Source organism: Nerophis lumbriciformis, linkage group LG09 (assembly GCF_033978685.3).
Source record: "Nerophis lumbriciformis linkage group LG09, RoL_Nlum_v2.1, whole genome shotgun sequence".
Lineage (NCBI taxonomy): Eukaryota > Metazoa > Chordata > Actinopteri > Syngnathiformes > Syngnathidae > Nerophis > Nerophis lumbriciformis.
The window spans coordinates 48,819,657-48,844,514 of NC_084556.2; the positions used below are offsets into that span (position 1 = coordinate 48,819,657).

A 24,858-nucleotide genomic window follows, 5' to 3' on the forward strand; every position below is an offset into this window, starting at 1 on the left:
AAAATTACCATATTTCAATGGTCAAATCAGCGTCAGAACCCAACATTGATTAAACGTTGTCAAAAAGCATGTTGTTTCAACGTTGTATTTATGTTGTAGAATATTGGTTGGAAAAATTACCATATTTCAATGGTCAAATCAGCGTCTGAACCCAACATTGATTAAACGTTGTCAAAAAGCATGTTGTTTCAACGTTGTATTTATGTTGTAGAATATTGGTTGGGAAAATAACCAAAATTCAATGGTCAAATCAGCATCACAACCTGACATTTAATAAGCGTAGCCAAAAAGCATGTTGTTTCAGCGTTGTATTTGTGTTGTAGAAAATTTTGTAGGGAAAATTACCAAAATTCAATGGTCAAATCAACGTCAGAACCCAACATTGATTAAACGTTGTCCAAAAGCATGTTGTTTCAACGTTGTATTTGTGTTGTAGAAAATTTTGTAGGGAAAATGACCAAAATTCAATGGTCAAATCAGCGTCACAACCTGACATTGAATAAACGTTGTCAAAAAGCATGTTGTTTCAACGTTGTATTTGTGTTGTAGAATATTGGTTGGGAAAATGACCAAAATTCAATGGTCAAATCAGCGTCACAACCCAACATTGATTAAACATTGTCAAAAAGCATGTTGTTTCAACGTTGTATTTGTGTTTTAGAATATTGGTTGGGAAAATGACCAAAATTCAATGGTCAAATCAGCGTCACAACCTGACATTGAATAAACGTTGTCAAAAAGCATGTTGTTTCAACGTTGTATTTGTGTTGTAGAATATAGGTTGGAAAAATGACCATAATTCAATGGTCAAATCAATGTCAGAACCCAACATTGAATAAACGTCGTCAAAAAGCATGTTGTTTCAACGTTGTATTTGTGTTGTAGAATATAGGTTGGAAAAATGACCAAAATTCTATGGTCAAATCAATGTCAGAACCCAACATTGATTAAACATCGTCAAAAAGCATGTTGTTTCAACGTTGTATTTGTGTTATGGAATATTTGTGGGGACAATGACCAAAATTCGATAGTCAAATCAACGTCAGAACCCAACATTGATTAAACGTCATCAAAAAGTACATTGTTTCAACGTTATGTTTTAGTTGTTCAACGTCAGGACCTAATTCAATAAGTTCTCTACGTTGTTTTAATGTCTGGTGCCTGCTGGGATATTAATCTTACTTGAGTACATATTTTGGCTCCTCTACCAACTTCTAAATATTACATTACTTAATAAAACTACTGTAGTTGTTTGCACTACATGTTGTTGTATTGTTAAAATGTGAGTTATTTCCAAAAAGCATGTTTTGTGTTGAATTGTGTTGGAGTCAAGCACCAATTAAATGGATTTGAACTCATTTCAGTAGTCGATGTTTTCACAGTAGTTCATGTTTGAGGTAGGATCAGCCTCACAGAACCAATTCAACTCATAAGTACTTCCTACTGTAGTATTTCCAAACCTTAGAGTTATTATTGCATGTTGAGACCAGCTAAGCAAAATGACTACAAGTAAGTATGAATCTTTTTTTCCCCCCTCATCCTTGCGGCGCCCCCTAGGGACCGTGCGTCCAGTGTTTGGGCGAGCGGAGGCGGTTGTCCCGATGAGAGGCAGGCAGGACGGATGAGCGCTCCTACGTCAGCGTCTCGTCCTCTCAGCAGATCGTCAGCTCGCTCGTTGGAAGAAGATGAAGATGTTGTGCAGCTGCTCCTTTGTCTTCCTGCTCCTTTTTCTTCCAGGTAGGACATGTCACTGCACTTTCTTCCAGGTAGGACATGTCACTGCACTTTCTTCCAGGTAGGACATGTCACTGCACCGTGTGATTCTCATCATCAACATTTTATTGCTCTGGTCCTCTCCAAGAGTTTTATCTCGCTCTTGTCCACCCACAGAACAACACCAAGACTTTAGCTCTACTAACCTTCTAGAACCTTTTCAACGCATTCTTCATCTTCTCATATTTTTATCTATGTGTCGTCATGTCTTCTACATGTCATCTTCATATCTTCTACATCTCTTCTACGTGTCTTCTACATGTCGTCGGGAAGCCATCTTTATGTCTCCTACGTGTCTTCTTTGTCATCTACATGTGTCCTACTCTATGTCATCTTCTTCCACATACATGTCATCTAGAAGCCATCTTTATGTCATCTACGTGTCTTCTATAGAAGCCATCTTTATGCCATCTTCATGTCTCCTACATGTCTTCTAGAAGCCATCTTTGTGTCTTCTACATGTCTTCCACATATCTTCTACATGTCATCTCGAAGCCATATTTGTGTCTTCTACATGTCATCTACATGTCATCTACGTGTCTTCCACATATCTTCTACATGTCTTCTAGAAGCCATCTTTGTGTCTTCTACATGTCTTCCACATATCTTCTACATGTCATCTCGAAGCCATATTTGTGTCTTCTACATGTCATCTACATGTCATCTACGTGTCTTCCACATATCTTCTACATGTCTTCTAGAAGCCATCTTTGTCTTCTACATGTCTTCTACGTGTCTTCTAGAAGCCATCTTTATGTCTCCTACATGTCTTCTTTGTCATCTACATGTGTCCTACATGTCTTCTCAAAGCCATCTTTATGTCATCTTCATGTCTTCCACATACATGTCATCTAGAAGCCATCTTTATGTCATCTTCATGTCTTCCACATACATGTCATCTAGAAGCCATCTTTGTCATCTACATGTCTTCTATAGAAGCCATCTTTGTCATCTTCATGTCTTCTACACACCATCTTCATATCTTCTACATGTCTTTTAGAAGCCATCTTTATGTCATCTACATGTCATCATCATGTCTTCTAGAAGTCATCTACATGTCTCCTACATGTCTTCTAGAAGTCATCTACATGTCTCCTACATGCCTTCTAGAAGTCATCTCCATGTCATCTTCATGTCTTCTAGAAGTCATCTATATGTCTCCTACATGTCTTCTACGTGTCTTCTACATGTCTTCTAGAAGCCATCTTTATGTCTTGTACATGTCTTCCACATATTTTCTACATGTCATCTCGAAGCCATCTTTGTGTCTTCTCCATGTCATCTCCATGTCATCTACATGTCTTCTAGAAGCCATCTTTGTGTCTTCTCTATGTCATCTACATGTCATCTACGTGTCTTCCACATATCTTCTACATGCCATCTACGTGTCTTCCACATATCTTCTACATGCCATCTAGAAGCCATCTTTGTGTCTACTCCATGTCATCTACATGTCATCTACATGTCTTCTACATGTCATCTACGTGTCTTCCACATATCTTCTACATGCCATCTAGAAGCCATCTTTGTGTCTACTCCATGTCATCTACATGTCATCTACATGTCTTCTACATGTCATCTACATGTCTTCCACATATCTTCTACATGTCTTCTAGAAGCCATCTTTATGTCTCCTACATGTCTTCTTTGTCATCTACATGTGTCCTACATGTCTTCTCAAAGCCATCTTCATGTCTTCCACATACATGTCATCTAGAAGCCATCTTTGTCATCTACATGGTTTCTAGAAGCCATCTTTGTCATCTTCATGTCATCTACATGTCTTTTAGAAGCCATCTTTATGTCATCTACATGTCATCTTCATGTCTTCTAGAAGTCATCTACATGTCTCCTACATGTCTTATAGAAGCCATCTTCATGTTTTCTACATGTCTTCCAGAAGCCATCTTTATGTCTTGTACATGTCTTCCACATATTTTCTACATGTCATCTCGAAGCCATCTTTGTGTCTTCTCCATGTCATCTACATGTCTTCTACATGTCATCTACATGTCATCTACATGTCTTCCACATATCTTCTACATGTCATCTAGAAGCCATCTTCATGTCTTCTACATCTTTTCTACGTGTCTTCTACATGTCTTCTAGAAGTCATCTTTATGTCTCAGACGTGTCTTCTTTGTCATCTACATGTCATCTCAAAGCCATCTTTGTCATCTTCATGTCTTCCACATACATGTCATCTAGAAGCCATGTTTGTCATCTACATGTCTCCTACAGATCATCTTCATATCTTCTACATGTCTTCTAGAAGCCATCTTTATGTCATTTTCATGTCTTCCACATATCTTCTACATACATCAAGAAGCCATCTTTGTGTCTTCTACATGTTATCTACATGTCTTCTAGAAGCCATCTCTATGTCTTCTACGTGTTATCTACATATCTTCTACATGCCATCTAGAAGCCATCTGTGTGTCTTCTACATTTCATCTACATGTCATCTACATGTCATCTACAAACCCCGTTTCCATATGGGTCGGAAAATTGTGTTAGATGTAAATATAAACGGAATACAATGATTTGCAAATCCTTTTCAACCCATATTCAGTTGAATATGCTACAAAGACAACATATTTGATGTACAAACTGATAAAGTTGATTTTTTTTGCAAATAATCATTAACTTTAGAATTTGATGCCAGCAACACGTGACAAAGAAGTTGGGAAAGGTGGCAATAAATACTCATAAAGTTGAGGAATGCTCATCAAACACTTATTTGGAACATCCCACAGGTGTGCAGGCTAATTGGGAACAGGTGGGTGCCATGATTGGGTATAAAAGTAGATTCCATGAAATGCTCAGTCATTCACAAACAAGGATGGGGCGAGGGTCACCACTTTGTCAACAAATGCCTGAGCAAATTGTTGAACAGTTTAAGAAAAAACTTTCTCAACCAGCTATTGCAAGGAATTTAGGGATTTCACCATCTACGGTCCTTAATATCATCAAAGGGTTCAGAGAATCTGGAGAAATCGCTGCACGTAAGCAGCTAAGCCCGTGACCTTTGATCCCTCAGGCTGTACTGCATCAACAAGCGACATCAGTGTGTAAAGGATATCACCACATGGGCTCAGGAACACTTCAGAAACCCACTGTCAGTAACTACAGTTGGTCGCTACATCTGTAAGTGCAAGTTAAAACTCTCCTATGCAAGGCGAAAACCGTTTATCAACAACACCCAGAAACGCTGTCGGCTTCGCTGGGCCTGAGCTCATCTAAGATGGACTGATACAAAGTGGAAAAGTGTTCTGTGGTCTGACAAGTCCACATTTCAAATTGTTTTTGGAAACTGTGGACGTCGTGTCCTCTGGACCAAAGAGGAAAAGAACCATCCGGATTGTTATAGGTGCAAAGTTGAAAAGCCAGCATCTGTGATGGTATGGGGGTGTATTAGTGCCCAAGACATGGGTAACTTACACATCTGTGAAGGCACCAATAATGCTGAAAGGTACATACAGGTTTTGGAGCAACATATGTTGCCATCCAAGCAACGTTACCATGGACGCCCCTGCTTATTTCAGCAAGACAATGCCAAGCCACGTGTTACATCAACGTGGCTTCATAGTAAAAGAGTGCGTGTACTAGACTGGCCTGCCTGTAGTCCAGACCTGTCTCCCATTGAAAATGTGTGGCGCATTATGAAGCCTAAAATACCACAACGGAGACCCCCGGACTGTTGAACAACTTAAGCTGTACATCAAGCAAGAATGGGAAAGAATTCCACCCGAGAAGCTTCAAAAATGTGTCTCCTCAGTTCCCAAACGTTTACTGAGTGTTGTTAAAAGGAAAGGCCATGTAACACAGTGGTGAACATGCCCTTTCCCAACTACTTTGGCACGTGTTGCAGCCATGAACTTCTAAGTTAATTATTATTTGCAAAAAAAAAAAAAAGCTTATGAGTTTGAAGATCAAATATATTGTCTTTGTAGTGCATTCAATTGAATATGGGATGAAAAGGATTTGCAAATCATTGTATTCCGTTTATATTTACATCTAACACAATTTCCCAACTCATATGGAAACGGGGTTTGTACTTGTTTTTTATGTCTTTATTTCTTCTACTTGTCTCCAAGTGTCTTCTTCATTCTGCATGTCTTTTAGAAGCCATCTTTATGTCATCTACATGTCGTCTTCATGTCTTCCACATATCTTCTATATGCCATCTAGAAGCCATCTTCATGTCTTCCACACGCCGTCTTGATGTCTTCTACATGTCTCTGTGTGTCTTCTTCATGTCCTCTAAATGTATTTAGCACTTTTCAACATGTCTTCCATATCTTCTACAAATATACTACATGTCTTCTACATGTATTTTACGTCTTAATTTCTTCTACAGATCTACTACATGTCTTCTACTTGTCTCTAAGTTTCTTCTTCATGTCTTTCACATGTCTTCTAGAAGCCATCTTTGTGTCATCTACATGTCTTCTACATGTCATCTAGAAGCCATTTTTGTGTCTTCTACATGTCATCTAGAAGACATCTTCATGTCTTAGACACGCCGTCTTGATGTCTTCTACATGTCTGTGTCTCTTCTTCATGTCCTCTAAATGTATTTAGCACGTTTCAACATGTCTTCCATATCTTCTACAAATATTCTACATGTTTTTACGTCTTAATTTCTTCTACAGATCTACTACGTCTTCTGCCTGTCTCTAAGTTTCTTCTTCATGTCTTCCACATGTCCTCTAAATGTCTTTAGCATGTCTTCCATATCTTCTCCACCATGTCTTCTGCATGCCGTCATCATGTCTTCTACATGTCTTCTGCATGTCTCCAAGTGTCTTCTCATGTCTTAAAAAGGCCTTATGTGTCTTCTACATGTTCCAACATGTCTACTGCATGTCTTCTTCATGTCTTTGGTGTCCTCGACATATCTTCTACACGTGTTTTGCATGCCTCCTTCATGTTTTTCATATCTTCTACATGTCTACTGCATGTCTCCTTCATGTCTTTCGTATCTTCTACACATGTTTTGCATGTCTCCTTCGTGTCGTGGCCACTTCATGCGAGCTTCTGTCGTCCACGCACATGTCCATTTTTGTCCATGAGACGTTCGCGACTGGGGAGTGAGCGTCGTATATTTTATGTGGGGGTCCTTGAAGCGAGCACACTTCCTTGTTTGTGCAACAAGAGGCGAGCACGTTTGTGAGATGTTTGTGTGATAGCATCAGAATGCACGCTGGGAGAGCACAACACCGTCAAATGTGATCGATTGCTCCTCTTGGACGTCACTTCGGGGACGTCTCACTCCTCCCAGGACAAAGAAAATCAAACGATATCCCGACATCCTATTATAATGATAATAATAATAATAACAATTGTTATTATTAGTATTCATAATACAAAAATATATATAAATAATGATTATTATTAAAACTATTATTCATATTTATAATAAAAAATAAAATTGTTATTAACAAAAAAATACTATTTAATTAACTACTACCACTATATTAATATATATATATATATATATATATATATATATATATATATATATATATATATATATATATATAATATATATATATATATATATATATATATATATATATATATATATATATATATATATATATATATATATATATATATATATATATATATATATATATATATATATATATATATATATATATATATATATATATCATAGCCGAGGTTACTGTGGTTTATCCGTTAGAGGTTTCCCTGCTCTTTAGGGGAAAAATCCCCTGAAGAGCAGGGAAACCTTGTAGGGATGAAATAGCCTCCGTGTTTTATCCTGACCTATTATAGCCGAAGTTACTGTGGGTTATCCGTTAGAAAGTGCTTAATACCGGGGTAGAGCGGAATATTCGTTAGGTCAGGAAAAAACACGGAGGCTATTTCATCCCTACAAGCCTTTTTCGCAGGTTTCCCTGCTCTTCAGGGGATTTTTCCTAAAAAATATTCCGCTCTACCCCGGTATTAAGCACTTTCTAACGGATAAACCACAGTAACTTCGGCTATAATAGGTCAGGATAAAACACGGAGGCTATTTCATCCCGACAAGGTTTCCCTGCTCTTCAGGGGATCTTTACCCTGAAGAGCAGGGAAACCTGCAAAACGGGCTTGTAGGGATGAAATAGCCTCCGTGTTTTTTCCTGACCTAACAAATATCCCGCTCTTCCCCGGTATTAAGCACTTTCTAACGAATAAACCACAGTAACTTCGGCTATAATAGGTCAGGAAAGAACACAGAGGCTATTTCAGCCCGACAAGGTTTCCCTGCTCTTCAGGGGATCTTTCCCCTGAAGAGCAGGGAAACCTGCAAAACGGGCTTGTAGGGATGAAATAGCCTCCGTGTTTTTTCCTGACCTAACAAATATTCCGCTCTTCCCCGGTATTAAGCACTTTCTAACGGATAAACCACAGTAACTTCGGCTATAATAGGTCAGGAAAAAACACAGAGGCTATTTCAGCCCGACAAGGTTTCCCTGCTCTTCAGGGGATCTTTCCCCTGAAGAGCAGGGAAACCTGCAAAACAGGCTTGTAGGGATGAAATAGCCTCCGTGTTTTTTCCTGACCTAACAAATATTCCGCTCTTCCCCGGTATTAAGCACTTTCTAACGAATAAACCACAGTAACTTCGGCTATAATAGGTCAGGATAAAACACTGAGGCTATTTCATCCCTACAAGGTTTCCCTGCTCTTCAGGGGATATTTCCCCTGAAGAGCAGGGAAACCTGCAAAACAGGCTTGTAGGGATGAAATAGCCTCCGTGTTTTTTCCTGACCTAACAAATATTCCGCTCTTCCCCGGTATTAAGCACTTTCTAACGGATAAACCACAGTAACTTCGGCTATAATAGGTCAGGATAAAACACTGAGGCTATTTCATCCCTACAAGGTTTCCCTGCTCTTCAGGGGATATTTCCCCTGAAGAGCAGGGAAACCTGCAAAACAGGCTTGTAGGGATGAAATAGCCTCCGTGTTTTTTCCTGACCTAACAAATATTCCGCTCTTCCCCGGTATTAAGCACTTTCTAACGGATAAACCACAGTAACTTCGGCTACATTAGGTCAAGATAAAACACGGAGGCCATTTCATCCCTACATGGTTTCCCTGCTCTTCAGGGGATCTTTCCCCTGAAGAACAGGGAAACCTGCAAAACAGGCTTGTAGGGACGAAATAGCCTCCGTGTTTTTTCCTGACCTAACAAATATTAAGCATTTTCTAACGGATAAACCACAATAACTTCGGCTATGATAGGTCAGGAAAAAACACGGAGGCTATTTCATCCCGACAAGGTTTCCCTGCTCTTCAGGGGATTTTCCCCCTGAAGAGCAGGGAAACCTGCAAAACAGGCTTGTAGGGACAAAATAGCCTTCGTTTTTATTCCTGACATAACAGATATATATTAATATAATGATATAATATATTATTATTATTATTATTGTTATTATTTCAAGTCTATTAGCTTGTGACCTCACTTCCTGTCTGCGCAGCGTGTCGTTCCGCTCACGGTCGTTACGCTCAGAAGCTCCTGAGCGACTTGTTCTCCAACTACACCAACGCCTTGCGTCCTGTGGCGGACACGGACCACGTCATCAACGTGACGCTGCAGGTCACGCTGTCGCAGATCATCGACATGGTGAGAAAAGGCGTGTGCCTGACCACGCCACATGTGGGCGGAGTCTAACGTCTGCGCTCGACTCTCCAGGACGAGAGGAACCAGATCCTGACCACTTACCTGTGGGTCCGCCAGGTGTGGATGGACGCCTTCCTCACCTGGAAGAAGGACGACTACGATGGCCTGGACGCCATCCGCATACCGAGCAGCCTAGTGTGGCGGCCCGACATCGTCCTGTACAACAGGTCAGTTTTTGCAGAGTCCTGTTCACACCACAAACACAAACAAGTCTTTAAAGTTCACAGGTCTTTGAAGTTCACGAGTCAAGGTTCACAAGTTTTTTTCACAAGTCTTTCAATACAACCGGTCTTTAAAGTTCACGAGTCTTTGAAATTCACGAGCCTTACAAGTTCACAAGCTTTTGAAGTTCACGTGTCTGAGAATTTACGAGTCTTGAATCTACCAAGTCTTGAAGTTTGCAAGCCTTTGAAGTATACTAGTATTTGAAGAATACAAGTCTTTGAAGTATACAAGTCTTTAAAAAGTGAAGTTCACGAGTCAGTCAAGTTTATTTCACAAGTCTTTAAATTTAACGAGTCTTTGAAGTTCACCCGTCTTTATAGTTCACAAGTCTTTGAGATTCATGAGTCTTACAAGTTCACAAGCTTTTGAATTTAACAAGTCTTAAAATTTAATGAGTCTTTAAATTCACAAGTCTGAAGTTCACGAGTGATGTTTGCAAGCCTTTGAAGTTCACAAGCCTTTGAAGTATGCAAGACTTTAAAGTTCACCGGTCTTTGAAGTTCACACCTCTTTGAAATTCACGAGTCTTACAAGTTCACAAGCTTTTGAATTTAACAAGGCTTTAAATTGAATGAGTCTTTAAATTAACAAGTCTGAAGTTCACAAGTGATGTTTCCAAGCCTTTGAAGTTCACAAGTCTTTTAAGTTCACAAGCCTTTGAAGTATATAAGACTTTAAAGTTCACCGGTCTTTGAAGTTCACGAGTCAAAGTTCACATGTTTTTTTACAAGTTTTTTCACAAGTCTTTAAATTTGACGAGTCTTTGAAATTTGCGCGTCTTTAGAGTTCACAAGTCTCTGAAATTCACAAGTCTTACAAGTTCACAAGCTTTTGAAGTTTGCGTGTCTGAGAATTCACAAGTCTTGAATGTACCAAGTTCAAGAGTGAAGTTCACAAGCCTTTGAAGTATACAAGTATTTGAAGTTCACAGGCCTTTGAAGTTCATGAGTCAAAGTTCACAAGTTTTCTTTACAAGTTTTTTTCACAAGTCTTTAAATTTAACGAGTCTTTGAAGTTCATCCGTCTTTATAGTTCACAAGTCTTTGAAATGCATGAGTCTTACAAGTTCACAAGCTTTTGAATTTAACAAGTCTTTAAATTTAATGAGTCTTTAAATTCACAAGTCTGAAGTTCACGAGTGATGTTTGCAAGCCTTTGAAGTTCACAAGTCTTTGAAGTTCACAAGCCTTTGAAGTATACAATACTTTAAAGTTCACCGGTCTTTGAAGTTCATGAGTCAAAGTTCACAAGTTTTTTTCACAAGTCTTTAAATTTGACGAGTCTTTGAAGTTTGCGCGTCTTTAAAGTTCACAAGTCTCTGAAATTCACAAGTCTTACAAGTTCACAAGCTTTTGAAGTTCACGTGTCTGAGCGTTCACAAGTCTTGAATGTACCAAGTTCAAGAGTGAAGTTCACAAGCCTTTGAAGTATACAAGTATTTGAAGTTCACAGGCCTTTGAAGTTCACGAAACAAAGTTCACAAGTTTTTTTCACAAGTCTTTAAATTTAACGAGTCTTTGAAGTTCATCCGTCTTTATAGTTCACAAGTCTTTGAAATGCATGAGTCTTACAAGTTCACAAGCTTTTGAATTTAACAAGTCTTTAAATTTAATGAGTCTTTAAATTCACAAGTCTGAAGTTCACGAGTGATGTTTGCAAGCCTTTGAAGTTCACAAGTCTTTGAAGTTCACAAGCCTTTGAAGTATACAATACTTTAAAGTTCACCGGTCTTTGAAGTTCATGAGTCAAAGTTCACAAGTTTTTTTTACAAGTTTTTTTCACAAGTCTTTAAATTTGACGAGTCTTTGAAGTTTGCGCGTCTTTAAAGTTCACAAGTCTCTGAAATTCACAAGTCTTACAAGTTCACAAGCTTTTGAAGTTTGCGTGTCTGAGAATTCACAAGTCTTGAATGTACCAAGTTCAAGAGTGAAGTTCACAAGCCTTTGAAGTATACAAGTATTTGAAGTTCACAGGCCTTTGAAGTTCACGAGTCAAAGTTCACAAGTTTTCTTTACAAGTTTTTTTCACAAGTCTTTAAATTTAACGAGTCTTTGAAGTTCATCCGTCTTTATAGTTCACAAGTCTTTGAAATGTATGAGTCTTACAAGTTCACAAGCTTTTGAATTTAACAAGTCTTTAAATTTAATGAGTCTTTAAATTCACAAGTCTGAAGTTCACGAGTGATGTTTGCAAGCCATTGAAGTTCACAAGTCTTTGAAGTTCACAAGCCTTTGAAGTATACAAGACTTTAAAGTTCACCGGTCTTTGAAGTTCATGAGTCAAAGTTCACAAGTTTTTTTTACAAGTTTTTTTCACTAGTCTTTAAATTTGACGAGTCTTTGAAGTTTGCGCGTCTTTAAAGTTCACAAGTCTCTGAAATTCACAAGTCTTACAAGTTCACAAGCTTTTGAAGTTCACGTGTCTGAGCGTTCACAAGTCTTGAATGTACCAAGTTCAAGAGTGAAGTTCACAAGCCTTTGAAGTATTTGAAGTTCACAGGTCTTTGAAGTTCACGCGACAAAGTTCAACATTTTTCTTTACACGTTTTTTTCACAAGTCTTTCAATTTAACGAGTCTTTGAAGTTCACCTGTCTTTAAAGTTCACAAGCTTGTGAATTCAACAAGTCTTTAAATTTAATGAGTCTTTAAATTCACAGGTCTGAAGTTCACGAGTGAAGTTCACAAACCTTTGAAGTTTACAAGTCTTTGAAGTTCACAAGCCTTTAAATTTCACAAATCTATAAATTTCACAGGTCTTTGAAGTTCACAAGTCTTACAAGTTCACAAGCTTTTGGAGTTCACGAGTGAGGTTCGCAAGTTATTGAATTTAACGAGTCTTCAAATTTAATGACAGGGGACAAGCGGTAGAAAATGGATGAATGGATGGAGTCTTCAAATTCACAAGTCTTTGATGTTCACGGGGGAAGTTTGCACGTTGTTGAAGTATACAAGTCTTTGAAGTTCACCAATCTGAAGTTCACAAGTTAAAGTTTGCGAGTTATTGAATTTAACGAGTCTTTAAATTGACAAGTCTTTGAAGTTCACAAGTCTTACAAGACTCCTCCTTCTGGTCGCTGTGCCACAGTGCAGATGACGAGTTCTCCAGCTCCATGGAGACCAACGTGGTCCTGCGCAACGACGGCCAGGTCATGTGGGACCAGCCGGCCATCACCAAGAGCTCGTGCTCGGTGGACGTGGCCTTCTTCCCCTTCGACATGCAGCAGTGTCTCCTGACCTTCGGCTCCTGGACTCACAACGGCAACCAGATGGACTTGTTCAACGCCTTGGATAGCGCGGACTTGGCGGACTTCATCCCCAACGTGGAGTGGGAGGTGAGCACTGGCCCTGTTGACAAGTTGGACTCTGACCTCCGAGTGGTGTTCCTCTCACAGATTCTGGGCATGCCGGCCAAGAAGAACGTCATCCAGTACGGTTGCTGTTCAGACCCGTACCCGGACATCACCTTCACGCTCCACCTGAAGAGGAGGAGCTCCTTCTACATCTTCAACCTCCTCATACCCTGCATGATGATCTCCTTCCTGGCTCCGCTAGGCTTCTACCTGCCGGCTGACTCTGGAGAGAAGGTCTCCTTAGGGGTCACGGTCCTGCTGGCCCTCACCGTCTTCCAGCTGCTCGTGGCTGAGAGTATGCCGCCCTCAGAGAGCATCCCCTTGATTGGTAAGTTTTACAAGTCTTTCAACTTCACCTAACCCTAACCCTTTTAACGAGTCTTTCAATTTAATGAGTCTTTGAAATTCACAGGTCTTTAAAGTTTGCGAGTCTTTAAAGTTCAGGAGTCTTTGAAGTTCACGCGTCTTTAAAGTTCATAATTCTTTAAAGTTCATAAATCTTTGAAGTTCACGGGTCTTACAAGTTCGCAAGTCTTTGAAGTTCACAAGTCTTTAAAGTTTGCATTTTTAAGGTTCATAAGTCTAAAGTTCACAAGTCTTTAAAGTTCACGGGTCTTTAAAGTTCACAAGTCTTTGAAATTCACAAGTCTTACAAGTTCACAATTCTTTAAAGTCCACGAGTCTTTGAATTCTCAAGTCTTGAACCTAACAAGTCTTTAACGTTCACAAGTAAAGTTTGCGAGCCTTTGAAGTTCACAAGCCTTTGAAGTTCACAAGCCTTTGAAGTTCACAGGTCTTTAAAGTTCACAAGTTAAAGTTCGGAAGTTTTTTAATTTAACAAGTCTTAGAATCTAATGACTCTTTGAATTCACAAGTGTTTGAAGTTCGCAAGTCTTTAAAGTGAGTTTTTTAAAGTTCATGTGTCTTTGAAATTCACCAGTCTTTGAAGTTCATGTGTCTTTAAAGTTAAACAAGTCTTTGAAGTTCACGAGTCTTACAACTTCACAAGTTTTTAAAGTTTGAGTTTTTAGAGCTCATGAGTCTATAAAGTTCACAAGTCTTTGAAGTTCACAAGTAAGCCTCTGAAGTTCCCCAATCTTTTAAGTTAATAAGTATTTGAAGTTCACGAGTTAAAATTTGCAAGTCTTTGAATTTACAGTCTTTAAAATGTAGAGAGTCTTTGAATTTACGAGTCTTTAAAGTTCATACGTTTTTTTAAGTTCCCAAGTCTTTAAAGTTCACAAGCCTTTGAAGTTCACAGGTCTTTAAAGTTCACAAGTTAAAATTTGCAAGTTTTCGAATATAACTAGTCTTAGAATCTAATAACTCTTTGAATTCACAAGTTTTTAAAGTTCACGAGACTTACAAGTTCACAAGTCTTACAAGTTCACAAGTCTTTAAAATGTGAGTTTTTAAAGTTCATGTGTCTTTAAAGTTCACAAGTCTTTGAAGTTCACAAGTAAGCCTCTGAAGTTCCCCAATCTTTTAAATGAATAAGTCATGGAAGTTCACAAGTTAAAATTTGTAAGTCTTAGAATTGAACAAGTCTTTAAATTTAACGGGTCTTTGAATTTACAAGTCTTTAAGGTTCATAAGTCTTTAAAGCTCACAAGTCTGAAGTTCACAAGTTAAAATTTGCAAGTCTTAAAATTTAACGAGTCTTTAAATTTAACGAGTCTTTGAATTTACAAGTCTTTAAGGTTCATAAGTCTTTAAAGCTCACAAGTCTTTGAAGTTCATGAGTCTTTAAAGTTCACAAGTCTTTAAAGTTTGAGTTTTTAAAGTTCATGTGTCTTTGAAGTTCATGTGTCTTTGAAGTTCATGTGTCTTTAAAGCTCACAAGTCTTTGAAGTTCACAAGTTAAAATTTGCAAGTCTTAGTATTTAACGAGTCTAAATTGAACGAGTATTTGAATTTACAAGTCTTGAAGGTTCATAAGTCTTTGAAGTTCACAAGTTCAAATTTGCAAGTCTTAAAATTTAACGAGTCTTTAAATTGAACCAGTCTTTGAATTTACAAGTCTTTAAGGTTCATAAGTCTTTAAAGCTCATAAGTCTTTGAAGTTCATGAGTCTTAAAAGTTCACAAGTCTTAAGTTCATAAGTCTTTCAAGTTCACAAGTCTTTAAAATGTGAGTTTTTAAAGTTCATGTGTCTTTAAAGTTCACAAGTATTTGAAGTTCACAAGTAAGCCTCTGAAGTTCCCAATCATTTAAATGAATAAGTCTTTGAAGTTCACAGGGTAAAAATTTGCAAGTCTTAGAATTTAACGAGTCTTTAAATTTAACAAGTCTTTGAATTTACAAGTCTTTAAGGTTCAAGAGTCTTTAAAGCTCACAAGTCTTTGAAGTTCACAAGTCTTACAAGTTCACAAGTCTTACAAGTTCACAAGTCTTTAAAGTTTGAGTTTTTGAAGTTCATGTGTCTTTGAAGTTCATGTGTCTTTAAAGTTCACAAGTCGTTGAAGTTCACAAGTAAGCCTTTGAAGTTCCCCAATCATTTAATGAATAAGTCTTTGAAGTTGACAAGTTAAAATTTGCCGGTCTTAGATTTTAACGAGTCTTTAAATTTAACGAGTCTTTGAATTTACAAGTCTTTAAGGTTCATAAGTCTTTAAAGCTCACAAGTCTTTGAAGTTCACAAGTTCAAATTTGCAAGTCTTTAAATTTTACAAGTCTTTAAATTTAACGAGTCTTTAAATTTAACGAGTCTTTGAATTTACAAGTCTTTAAGGTTCCTAAGTCTTTAAAGCTCACAAGTCTTTGAAGTTCACAAGTTCAAATTTGCAAGTCTTTAAATTTAACGAGTCTTTAAATTTAACGAGTTTTTGAATTTACAAGAGTTGAAGGCTCATAAGTCTTTAAAGCTCACAAGTCTTTGAAGTTCACAAGTTAAAATTTGCAAGTCTTAAAATTTTACGAGTCTTTAAATTTAACGAGTCTTTGAATTTACAAGTCTTTAAGGTTCATAAGTCTTACAAGTTCATAAGTCTTACAAGTTCACGTCTTTACAATGTGAGTTTTTAAAGTTCACGTGTCTTTAAAGTTCACAAGTCTTTGACGTTCCCAAGTTACAATTTGCAAGTCTTAGAATTTAACAAGTCTTTAAATTTTCAAGTCTTTAAGGTTCATAAGTCTTTAAAGCTCACAAGTCTTTGAGGTTCACGAGTCTTTAAAGTTCACAAGTCTTTAAATTTCACGAGTCTTACAAGTTCACAAGCCTAATAAGTTCACAAGCTTGTAGTAGACAATTTTCACACAGACACACAAACAAAAACACACATGCACAAACATACACATCCTTCCATCCATTTTCTACCGCTTGTCCCTTTTGGGAGTCGCGGGGGGTGCTGGAGCCTATCTCAGCTGCATTCGGGCAGAACAGAACAGAAATAAACACACACACACACACACACACACACACACACACACACACACACACACACACACACACACACACACACACACACAAACTTGTGAACATGAAGTGTTTGTGTGACAGGAAAGTACTACATCGCTACCATGACGATGGTTACCGCGTCGACAGCCCTCACCATCTTCATCATGAACATCCACCACTGCGGCTCAGAGGCCGGACCCGTGCCAGCTTGGGCCGAGCGCTTCATCCTCAAACACCTGGCACGGATCTGCTTTGTCCACGAGGTGAGGGACAACTGCCTCAGCGGGGGGTTCTCCCGCAGGAAGGCGCCGCCGGGGGAGGAGTCAAACGAGGCCTCGGCCAACGGCGGCGGCTGCAACGGGAGGGGGTGGGCGCAGAATCACGGGCATGATGTCCCAAACAAGAGCGACCTGTTTGTCAGCGTCCACCCCTCGGAGGAGGGCGGAGCTTCCGGGCAAGGTGACGGCCAGGGGGAGGAGTCAAAGAGCACCAGCGGCGTGTCGGTCGAGCAAAAGAGAGAGGGAGTCGTGAGCGTGGAGGACAGGAAGGAGCAGAGGAAGCTGCAGTGTGCGTGTCACCTTCAGGGACTGCACAGGAACGTGGAATACATCGCCGGCTCCTACCAGGACCAGCGAGCGGCTCAACTCCGCATTGGCGAGTGGAGGAAGGTGGCCAAGGTGATGGATCGCTTCTTCATGTGGCTCTTCTTCATCATGGTCTTCTTCATGAGCATCCTCATCCTGGGGAAAGCCATCTGATGGGGGGCGCTTCTGTCCACGACGCAACCGTGGACGCTTCCGTGTGGGCCGCACGCGTCACGCCATGACATCACTGCTCGCCATCGCCACGAGTTCAGTTCAATGTCTGATTGCTTTATTTCACACCTAAACAAAGTGATAATTATAAAGTTATCATTGTGTGCAACACCTTCCATTAAAATGTTTTGTTCTTACAAGGATGCATCTTCCCTAAAGGTCAAAGCTTTTTTTATGCATTTTAATTTGTAAATAAACCCTAACAAAAATCAGCTAACAAGTAGCACTATAGCTAAGTGCTAAACAACAAATACAAACTAGGAACATAGTAAAACAATCACTTACTGAACAAATCCGGCAAGTAGCACTATAGCTAAGTGCTAAACAAGAAATACAAACTAGGGGCATAGTAAAACAATCACTTACTGAACAAATCCGGCAAGTAGCACTATTGCTAAGTGCTAAACAAGAAATACAAACTAGGAGCACAGTAAAACAATCACTTACTGAACAAATCCGGCAAGTAGCACTGTAGCTAAGTGCTAAACAAGAAATACAAACTAGGAACATAGTAAAACAATCCCTTACTGAACAAATCCGGCAAGTAGCCCTATAGCTAAGTGCTAAACAAGAAATACAAACTAGAGGCATAGTAAAACAATCACTAACTGAACAAATCCGGCAAGTACCTTGAAATTTTTTTTTTTACCTTGAAAATAATTTTTTACCTTGAAAAAAAAAATTTACTTTGAAAAAAAAAAGTACCTTGAAAATTTTTTTTACCTTGAAAATAATTTTTTACCTTGAAAAAAAAATGTTTACCTTGAAAAAAAAATGTTACCTTGAAATTTATTTTTTTTACCTTGAAAATCATTTGTTTACCTTGAAAATCATTTTTAACCCTGAAAAAAAATTTTTACCTTGAAAATTTTTTTTTTACCTTGAAAATCATTTTTTACCTTGAAAAAAGTTTTAATTTTTTAAAAATTTGTTTAATTTGTTTAATTTTTTTTTTTTAATTTAATTAAAAAAAATTTTAATTTTTTTATTTATTTATTTTTATTTTTTTTAAATTTTTTAAAAAATGTTTAACTTTTTTAAAACTTTTTTTAAACTTTTTTAAAACTTTTTTTAAACTTTTTTTAAACTTTTTTTAAACTTTTTTTTAAACTTTTTTAAAACTTTTTTAAAACTTTTTTAAAACTTTTTTAAAACTTTTTTTAAACTTTTTTTAAACTTTTTTTAAAACTTTTTTTAAACTTTTTTTTAACTTTTTAAAAATGTTTTACCTTAACCCTAACCCTAATCTTAACCCTAACCCTAACCCTAACCCTAATCTTAACCCTAGCCCTAACCCTAACCCTAATCTTAACCCTAACCCTAATCTTAACCCTAACCCTAACCTTAACCCTAACGCTAACTCTAACCCAAACCCCCCAAAAAAATGTTAGTTGTTAAAATTGTTTAAAAAAATTAAAAAAATTAAAATTTGTTTTAAATTGTTTTAAAAAATTAAAAAAAAAAAAAAAAAAAAAAAAAAAAAATTTTTTAATTTTTAAAAAATTAAGAAAATTTGAAAATCATTTGTTTACCTTGAAAATTATTTTTAACCTTGAAAAAATCCGGCAAGTAGCCCTATAGGTAAGTGCTAAACAAAAAATACAAACAAGAGCAGAGTAAAACAATAACTTACTGAACAAATCCAGCAAGTAGCACTATTGTTAAGTGATAAACAAGAAATACAAACTAGGAGCATAGTAAAACAATCACTTACTGAAAGAAATCCGGCAAGTAGCACTATAGCTAAGTGCTAAACAAAAAATACAAACAAGAGCATAGTAAAACAATCACTTACTGAACAAATCCGGCAAGTAGCGCTATAGCTAAGTGCTAAACAAGAAATACAAACTAGGTTCATAGTAAAACAGTCCCTTACTGAACAAATCCGGCAAGTAGCACTATAGCTAAGTGCTAAACAAAAAATACAAACAAGAGCATAGTAAAACAATCACTTACTGAACAAATCCAGCAAGTAGCACTATTGTTAAGTGATAAACAAGAAATACAAACTAGGAGCATAGTAAAACAATCACTTACTGAACATATGCGGCAAGTAGCACTATTGCTAAGTGCTAAACAAGAAATACAAACTAGGGCATAGTAAAACAATCACTTACTGAATAAATCCGGTAAGTAGCCGTATAGCTTAGTGCTAAATAAGAAATACAAACTAGGAGCACAGTAAAACAATCACTTACTGAACAAATCCGGCAAGTAGCACTGTAGCTAAGTGCTAAACAAAAAATACAAACAAGAGCATAGTAAAACAATCACTTACTGAATAAATCCGGTAAGTAGCCCTATAGCTTAGTGCTAAATAAGAAATACAAACTAGGAGCACAGTAAAATAATCACTTACTGAACAAATCCGGCAAGTAGCACTGTAGCTAAGTGCTAAACAAGAAATACAAACTAGGAACATAGTAAAACAATCCCTTACTGAACAAATCCGGCAAGTAGCCCTATAGCTAAGTGCTAAACAAGAAATACAAACTAGAGGCATAGTAAAACAATCACTAACTGAACAAATCCGGCAAGTACCTTGAAAAAAAATTTTTACCTTGAAAATCTTTTTTTTTTTTTTACCTTGAAAATCATTTTTTACCTTGAAAAAAAAATTTTACTTTGAAAAAAAAAATGTACCTTGAAAATTTTTTTTACCTTGAAAATCATTTTTTACCTTGAAAAAAAAAATGTTACCTTGAAAAAACAAATTACCTTGAAAATTTTTTTTTTTACCTTGAAAATTATTTGTTTACCTTGAAAATCATTTTTAACCTTGAAAAAAATACTTTACCTTGAAAACATTTTTTTACCTTGAAAATAATTTTTTACCTTGAAAATCATGTTTTAACTTAAAACATTTTTTTTTAATTTAAAATTTATTTATTTTTTTTTTTAAATTTTTTTTTAATTTTTGTAAAATGTTTTTAAAAAAAATTAAATTTTTTAAAGTTTTAATTTTTTTAATTTTTTTAATTTTTTTAATTTTTTTAATTTTTTTAATTTTTTTTAATTTTTTTTAATTTTTTTTAATTTTTTTTAATTTTTTTAATTTTTTTTAAATATTTTTTTAAATATTTTTTTTAATTTTTTTTAAAATATTTTTTAAAATATTTTTTAAAATATTTTTTAAATTTTTTAAACTTTTTAAACTTTTTTTAAATTTTTTAATTTTTTTTTAAATATTTTTAAAAATGTTTAACTTTTTTTAAACTTTTTTTTAAACTTTTAAAAAAAAATTTTACCCTAACCCTAATCTTAACCCTAACCCTAACCCTAATCTTAACCCTAGCCCTAACCCTAACCCTAATCTTAACCCTAACCCTAACCCTAAACCTAACCCTAATCTTAACCCTAACCCTAACCTTAACCCTAACCCTAACGCTAACCCTAACCCAAACCCTAAAAAAAATGTTAGTTGTTGAAATTGTTTAAAAAAATTAAGACATTTTAAAATTGTTTTAAATTGTTTTAAAAAATTAAAAAAAAAAAAAAAAAAGTTAAAATATAAAAAATTTAAAAAAAAAATAAATAAATAAAAATAAAAATTTAAAAACATTTTTAAAAAATTAAAAAAATTTGAAAATCATTTGTTTACCTTGAAAATCATTTCCAACCTTGAAAAAATCCGGCAAGTAGCCCTATAGCTAAGTCCTAAACAAAAAATACAAACAAGAGCATAATAAAACAATCACTTACTGAATAAATCCGGTAAGTAGCCCTATAGCTTAGTGCTAAATAAGAAATACAAACTAGGAGCACAGTAAAACAATCACTTACTGAACAAATCCGGCAAGTAGCACTGTAGCTAAGTGCTAAACAAGAAATACAAACTAGGAACATAGTAAAACAATCCCTTACTGAACAAATCCGGCAAGTAGCCCTATAGCTAAGTGCTAAACAAGAAATACAAACTAGAGGCATAGTAAAACAATCACTAACTGAACAAATCCGGCAAGTACCTTGAAAAAAAATTTTTACCTTGAAAATCATTTTTTTTTACCTTGAAAATCATTTTTTACCTTGAAAAAAAAATTTTACTTTGAAAAAAAAATGTACCTTGAAAATTTTTTTTACTTTGAAAATCATTTTTTACCTTGAAAAAAAAAAATGTACCTTGAAAAAAAAAATGTACCTTGAAAATTTTTTTTTTACCTTGAAAATCATTTGTTTACCTTGAAAATCATTTTTAACCTTGAAAAAAATATTTTACCTTGAAAACATTTTTTTACCTTGAAAATCATTTTTTACCTTGAAAATCATGTTTTAACTTAAAACATTTTTTTTGTAATTTTTTGTAATTTTTTGTAATTTTTTGTAATTTTTTGTAATTTTTTAATTTTTTTTTAATTTTTGTAAAATGTTTTAAAAAAAAATTAAATTTTTTAAAGTTTTAATTTTGTTAATTTTGTTAATTTTTTTAATTTTTTTAATTTTTTTAATTTTTTTAATTTTTTTAATTTTTTTTAATTTTTTTTTAATTTTTTTAAAAAAAAATTTAAATTTTTTTTTAAAATTTTTTTTAAATTTTTTTTTAAATTTTTTTTTAAATATTTTTTTTAATATTTTTTTTAATTTTTTTTAAATTTTTTAAACTTTTTAAACTTTTTTTAAATTTTTTAAATTTTTTTTTAATATTTTTTAAAATGTTTAACTTTTTTAAAACTTTTTTTTAAACTTTTAAAAAAATTTTTTACCCTAACCCTAATCTTAACCCTAACCCTAACCCTAATCTTAACCCTAGCCCTAACCCTAACCCTAATCTTAACCCTAACCCTAACCCTAAACCTAACCCTAATCTTAACCCTAACCCTAACCTTAACCCTAACCCTAACGCTAACCCTAACCCAAACCCTAAAAAAAATGTTAGTTGTTGAAATTGTTTAAAAAAATTAAGACATTTTAAAATTGTTTTAAATTGTTTAAAAAAAAAATAAAATAAAAAATAAAAAGTTAAAATATAAAAAATTTGAAAAAAAAATAAATAAATAAAAATAAAAATTTAAAAACATTTTTAAAAAATTAAAAAAATTTGAAAATCATTTGTTTACCTTGAAAATCATTTCCAACCTTGAAAAAAATCCGGCAAGTAGCCCTATAGCTAAGTCCTAAACAAAAAATACAAACAAGAGCATAGTAAAACAATCACTTACTGAATAAATCCGGTAAGTAGCCCTATAGCTTAGTGCTAAATAAGAAATACAAACTAGGAGCACAGTAAAACAATCACTTACTGAACAAATCCGGCAAGTAGCACTGTAGCTAAGTGCTAAACAACAAATACAAACTAGGAACATAGTAAAACAATCCCTTACTGAACAAATCCGGCAAGTAGCCCTATAGCTAAGTGCTAAACAAGAAATACAAACTAGAGGCATAGTAAAACAATCACTAACTGAACAAATCCGGCAAGTACCTTGAAAAAATTTTTTTACCTTGAAAATCATTTTTTTTTACCTTGAAAATCATTTTTTACCTTGAAAAAAAAATTTTACTTTGAAAAAAAAAATGTACCTTGAAAATTTTTTTTACTTTGAAAATCATTTTTTACCTTGAAAAAAAAAAATGTACCTTGAAAAAAAAAATGTACCTTGAAAATTTTTTTTTTACCTTGAAAATCATTTGTTTACCTTGAAAATCATTTTTAACCTTGAAAAAAATATTTTACCTTGAAAACATTTTTTTACCTTGAAAATCATTTTTTACCTTGAAAATCATGTTTTAACTTAAAACATTTTTTTTGTAATTTTTTGTAATTTTTTGTAATTTTTTGTAATTTTTTGTAATTTTTTGTAATTTTTTGTAATTTTTGTAAAATGTTTTAAATTTTTTTAAAAAAAGTTTTAATTTTTTTAATTTTTTTAATTTTTTTAATTTTTTTAATTTTTTTAATTTTTTTAATTTTTTTAATTTTTTTTAATTTTTTATTTTTTTTATTTAATTTTTTGATTTAATTTTTTTAATTTTTTGTAATTTTTTTAATTTTTTTAATTTTTTTTAAAAAATTTTAATTTTTCTTTAAATTTTTGTAAAAAAAATTTAATAAAAATTTTTTTTTTTTTTTTTTAATTTTAATTTAATTTTAATTCTTTTTAAATATTTTTTTATTTAAATTTTTTTTTTAAATATTTTTAAAAATGTTTAACTTTTTTTAACTTTTTTTAAAACTTTAAAAATTGTTTTTACCCTAACCCTAACCCTAATCTTAACCCTAACCCTAACCCTAATCTTAACCCTAGCCCTAACCCTAACCCTAATCTTTACCCTAACCCTAACCCTAAACCTAACCCTAACCCTAATCTTAACCCTAACCCTAACCTTAACCCTAACCCTAACCCAAACCCTAAAAAAAATGTTAGTTGTTGAAATTGTTTTAAAAAATTAAGACATTTTAAAATTGTTTTAAATTGTTAACTTAAGTGATTCTAAACAAGAAATACAAACTAGGTTCATAGTAAAACAATCACTTACTGAACAAATCCGGCAAGTAGCACTATAGCTAAGTGCTAAACAAGAAATACAAACTAGGAGCATAGTAAAACAATCACTTACTGCACAATGTCTGCTCTCGCTGGGATGCCGACTGAATGGATGTTCATATATCTTCCCGTTCAGATGACGAATTCATCCTAATCCTCATGAAAGTAAAAAAGAAAAGGTTTTATTAGGTCTCTCTCGCCATCTCATTATCTCAGTTGGATGTCAAAGTTGACCAACGTCTCGGTTTACGTCCACAGCCTTCTACTATCCAGGTGAGAGGCGTGATTTATGGTCTAGAAAAGGGGTGCCCACACCTTTTTAACAGGTGAGCTACTTATCAAATGATCTACCTCCTAATTTGAGTCAATTCCTTAGTTTTTGTTGTATACTGAAGACATTTGATTCCAGCTTTTGTGTCATGCTGTTCACATGTCGATGTGTTGAACAACTCAGGACAGCACACCTTTTGTTTGAACCCACCCACAAGTGGGCAAAAGTGTAGGAGCATGTGACTGATGGGTGTCTCCGGTTACTCAGGTGTTGCCTTGTAAGTTGATTGCTTAAACATGAGATAGTGCTTGTTTTTGGCTTTGTGTTTCACCTGTGAAAACCGCATTTGCTGCTCAGCAAACATCGAGACCACAGAAGTGTTTATGGGAGGGAGGCCAACCACTTTGAAGGTGAGAGACGGGAGCCTAAAATAACAATCTGGCTAATACTTGGTAAATATCCAGGTCACGGGTTTTGGGTAGTTTATGAGCTTTATGAGCCTGTATGGGTCCGATTAGCTGCATTGCTAGCCACCTCGCACTTATTATACATATTTTATGACTTAGAATGCATAATAAAGGAAAAATGTGTTCTTGTCTTACATAGGGATTGTAAATGATAGGCACAATTCGAAAACAAGTGCAGTCACCCTTTTGAAATAAAATATTTTCTGTTAAAACTAGAGATGTCCGATATTATCGGCTGATAAATGCTTTAAAATGTAATATCGGAAATTATCGGTATCGGTTACAAAAAGTAAAATTAATGACTTTTTAAAACGCCGCTGTACGGAGCGGTACATACTGTATACGGTAAAAAAAAACGGACGTAGGGCATACTTGCCAAC

The 24,858-nt window shown here is 34.9% G+C and overlaps 2 protein-coding genes across 2 annotated transcripts in view; one reads left to right on the forward strand and one right to left on the reverse strand.

Annotated features, from left to right (window-relative positions):
• The window catches only part of ap4m1 (adaptor related protein complex 4 subunit mu 1), a 35,223-nt gene extending 25,653 nt beyond the window's left edge, over positions 1–9,570 (reverse strand). Inside the window, exon 1 of the mRNA XM_061962997.1 lies at positions 9,552–9,570. The gene's annotated coding sequence lies outside the window, so the exon portion shown is untranslated. The remainder of the gene's footprint in view (positions 1–9,551) is intronic.
• LOC133607934 (neuronal acetylcholine receptor subunit alpha-10) lies at positions 1,579–17,390 on the forward strand. The gene is made up of 6 exons (XM_061962994.1): positions 1,579–1,737; positions 9,269–9,414; positions 9,484–9,638; positions 12,782–13,028; positions 13,089–13,374; positions 16,546–17,390. The coding sequence occupies exons 1-6, from the start codon at positions 1,686–1,688 to the stop codon at positions 17,199–17,201; spliced, it is 1,542 nt and encodes a 513-aa protein (XP_061818978.1). The 5' UTR covers positions 1,579–1,685; the 3' UTR covers positions 17,202–17,390.
• Positions 17,391–24,858: the final 7,468 nt, after the last annotated feature.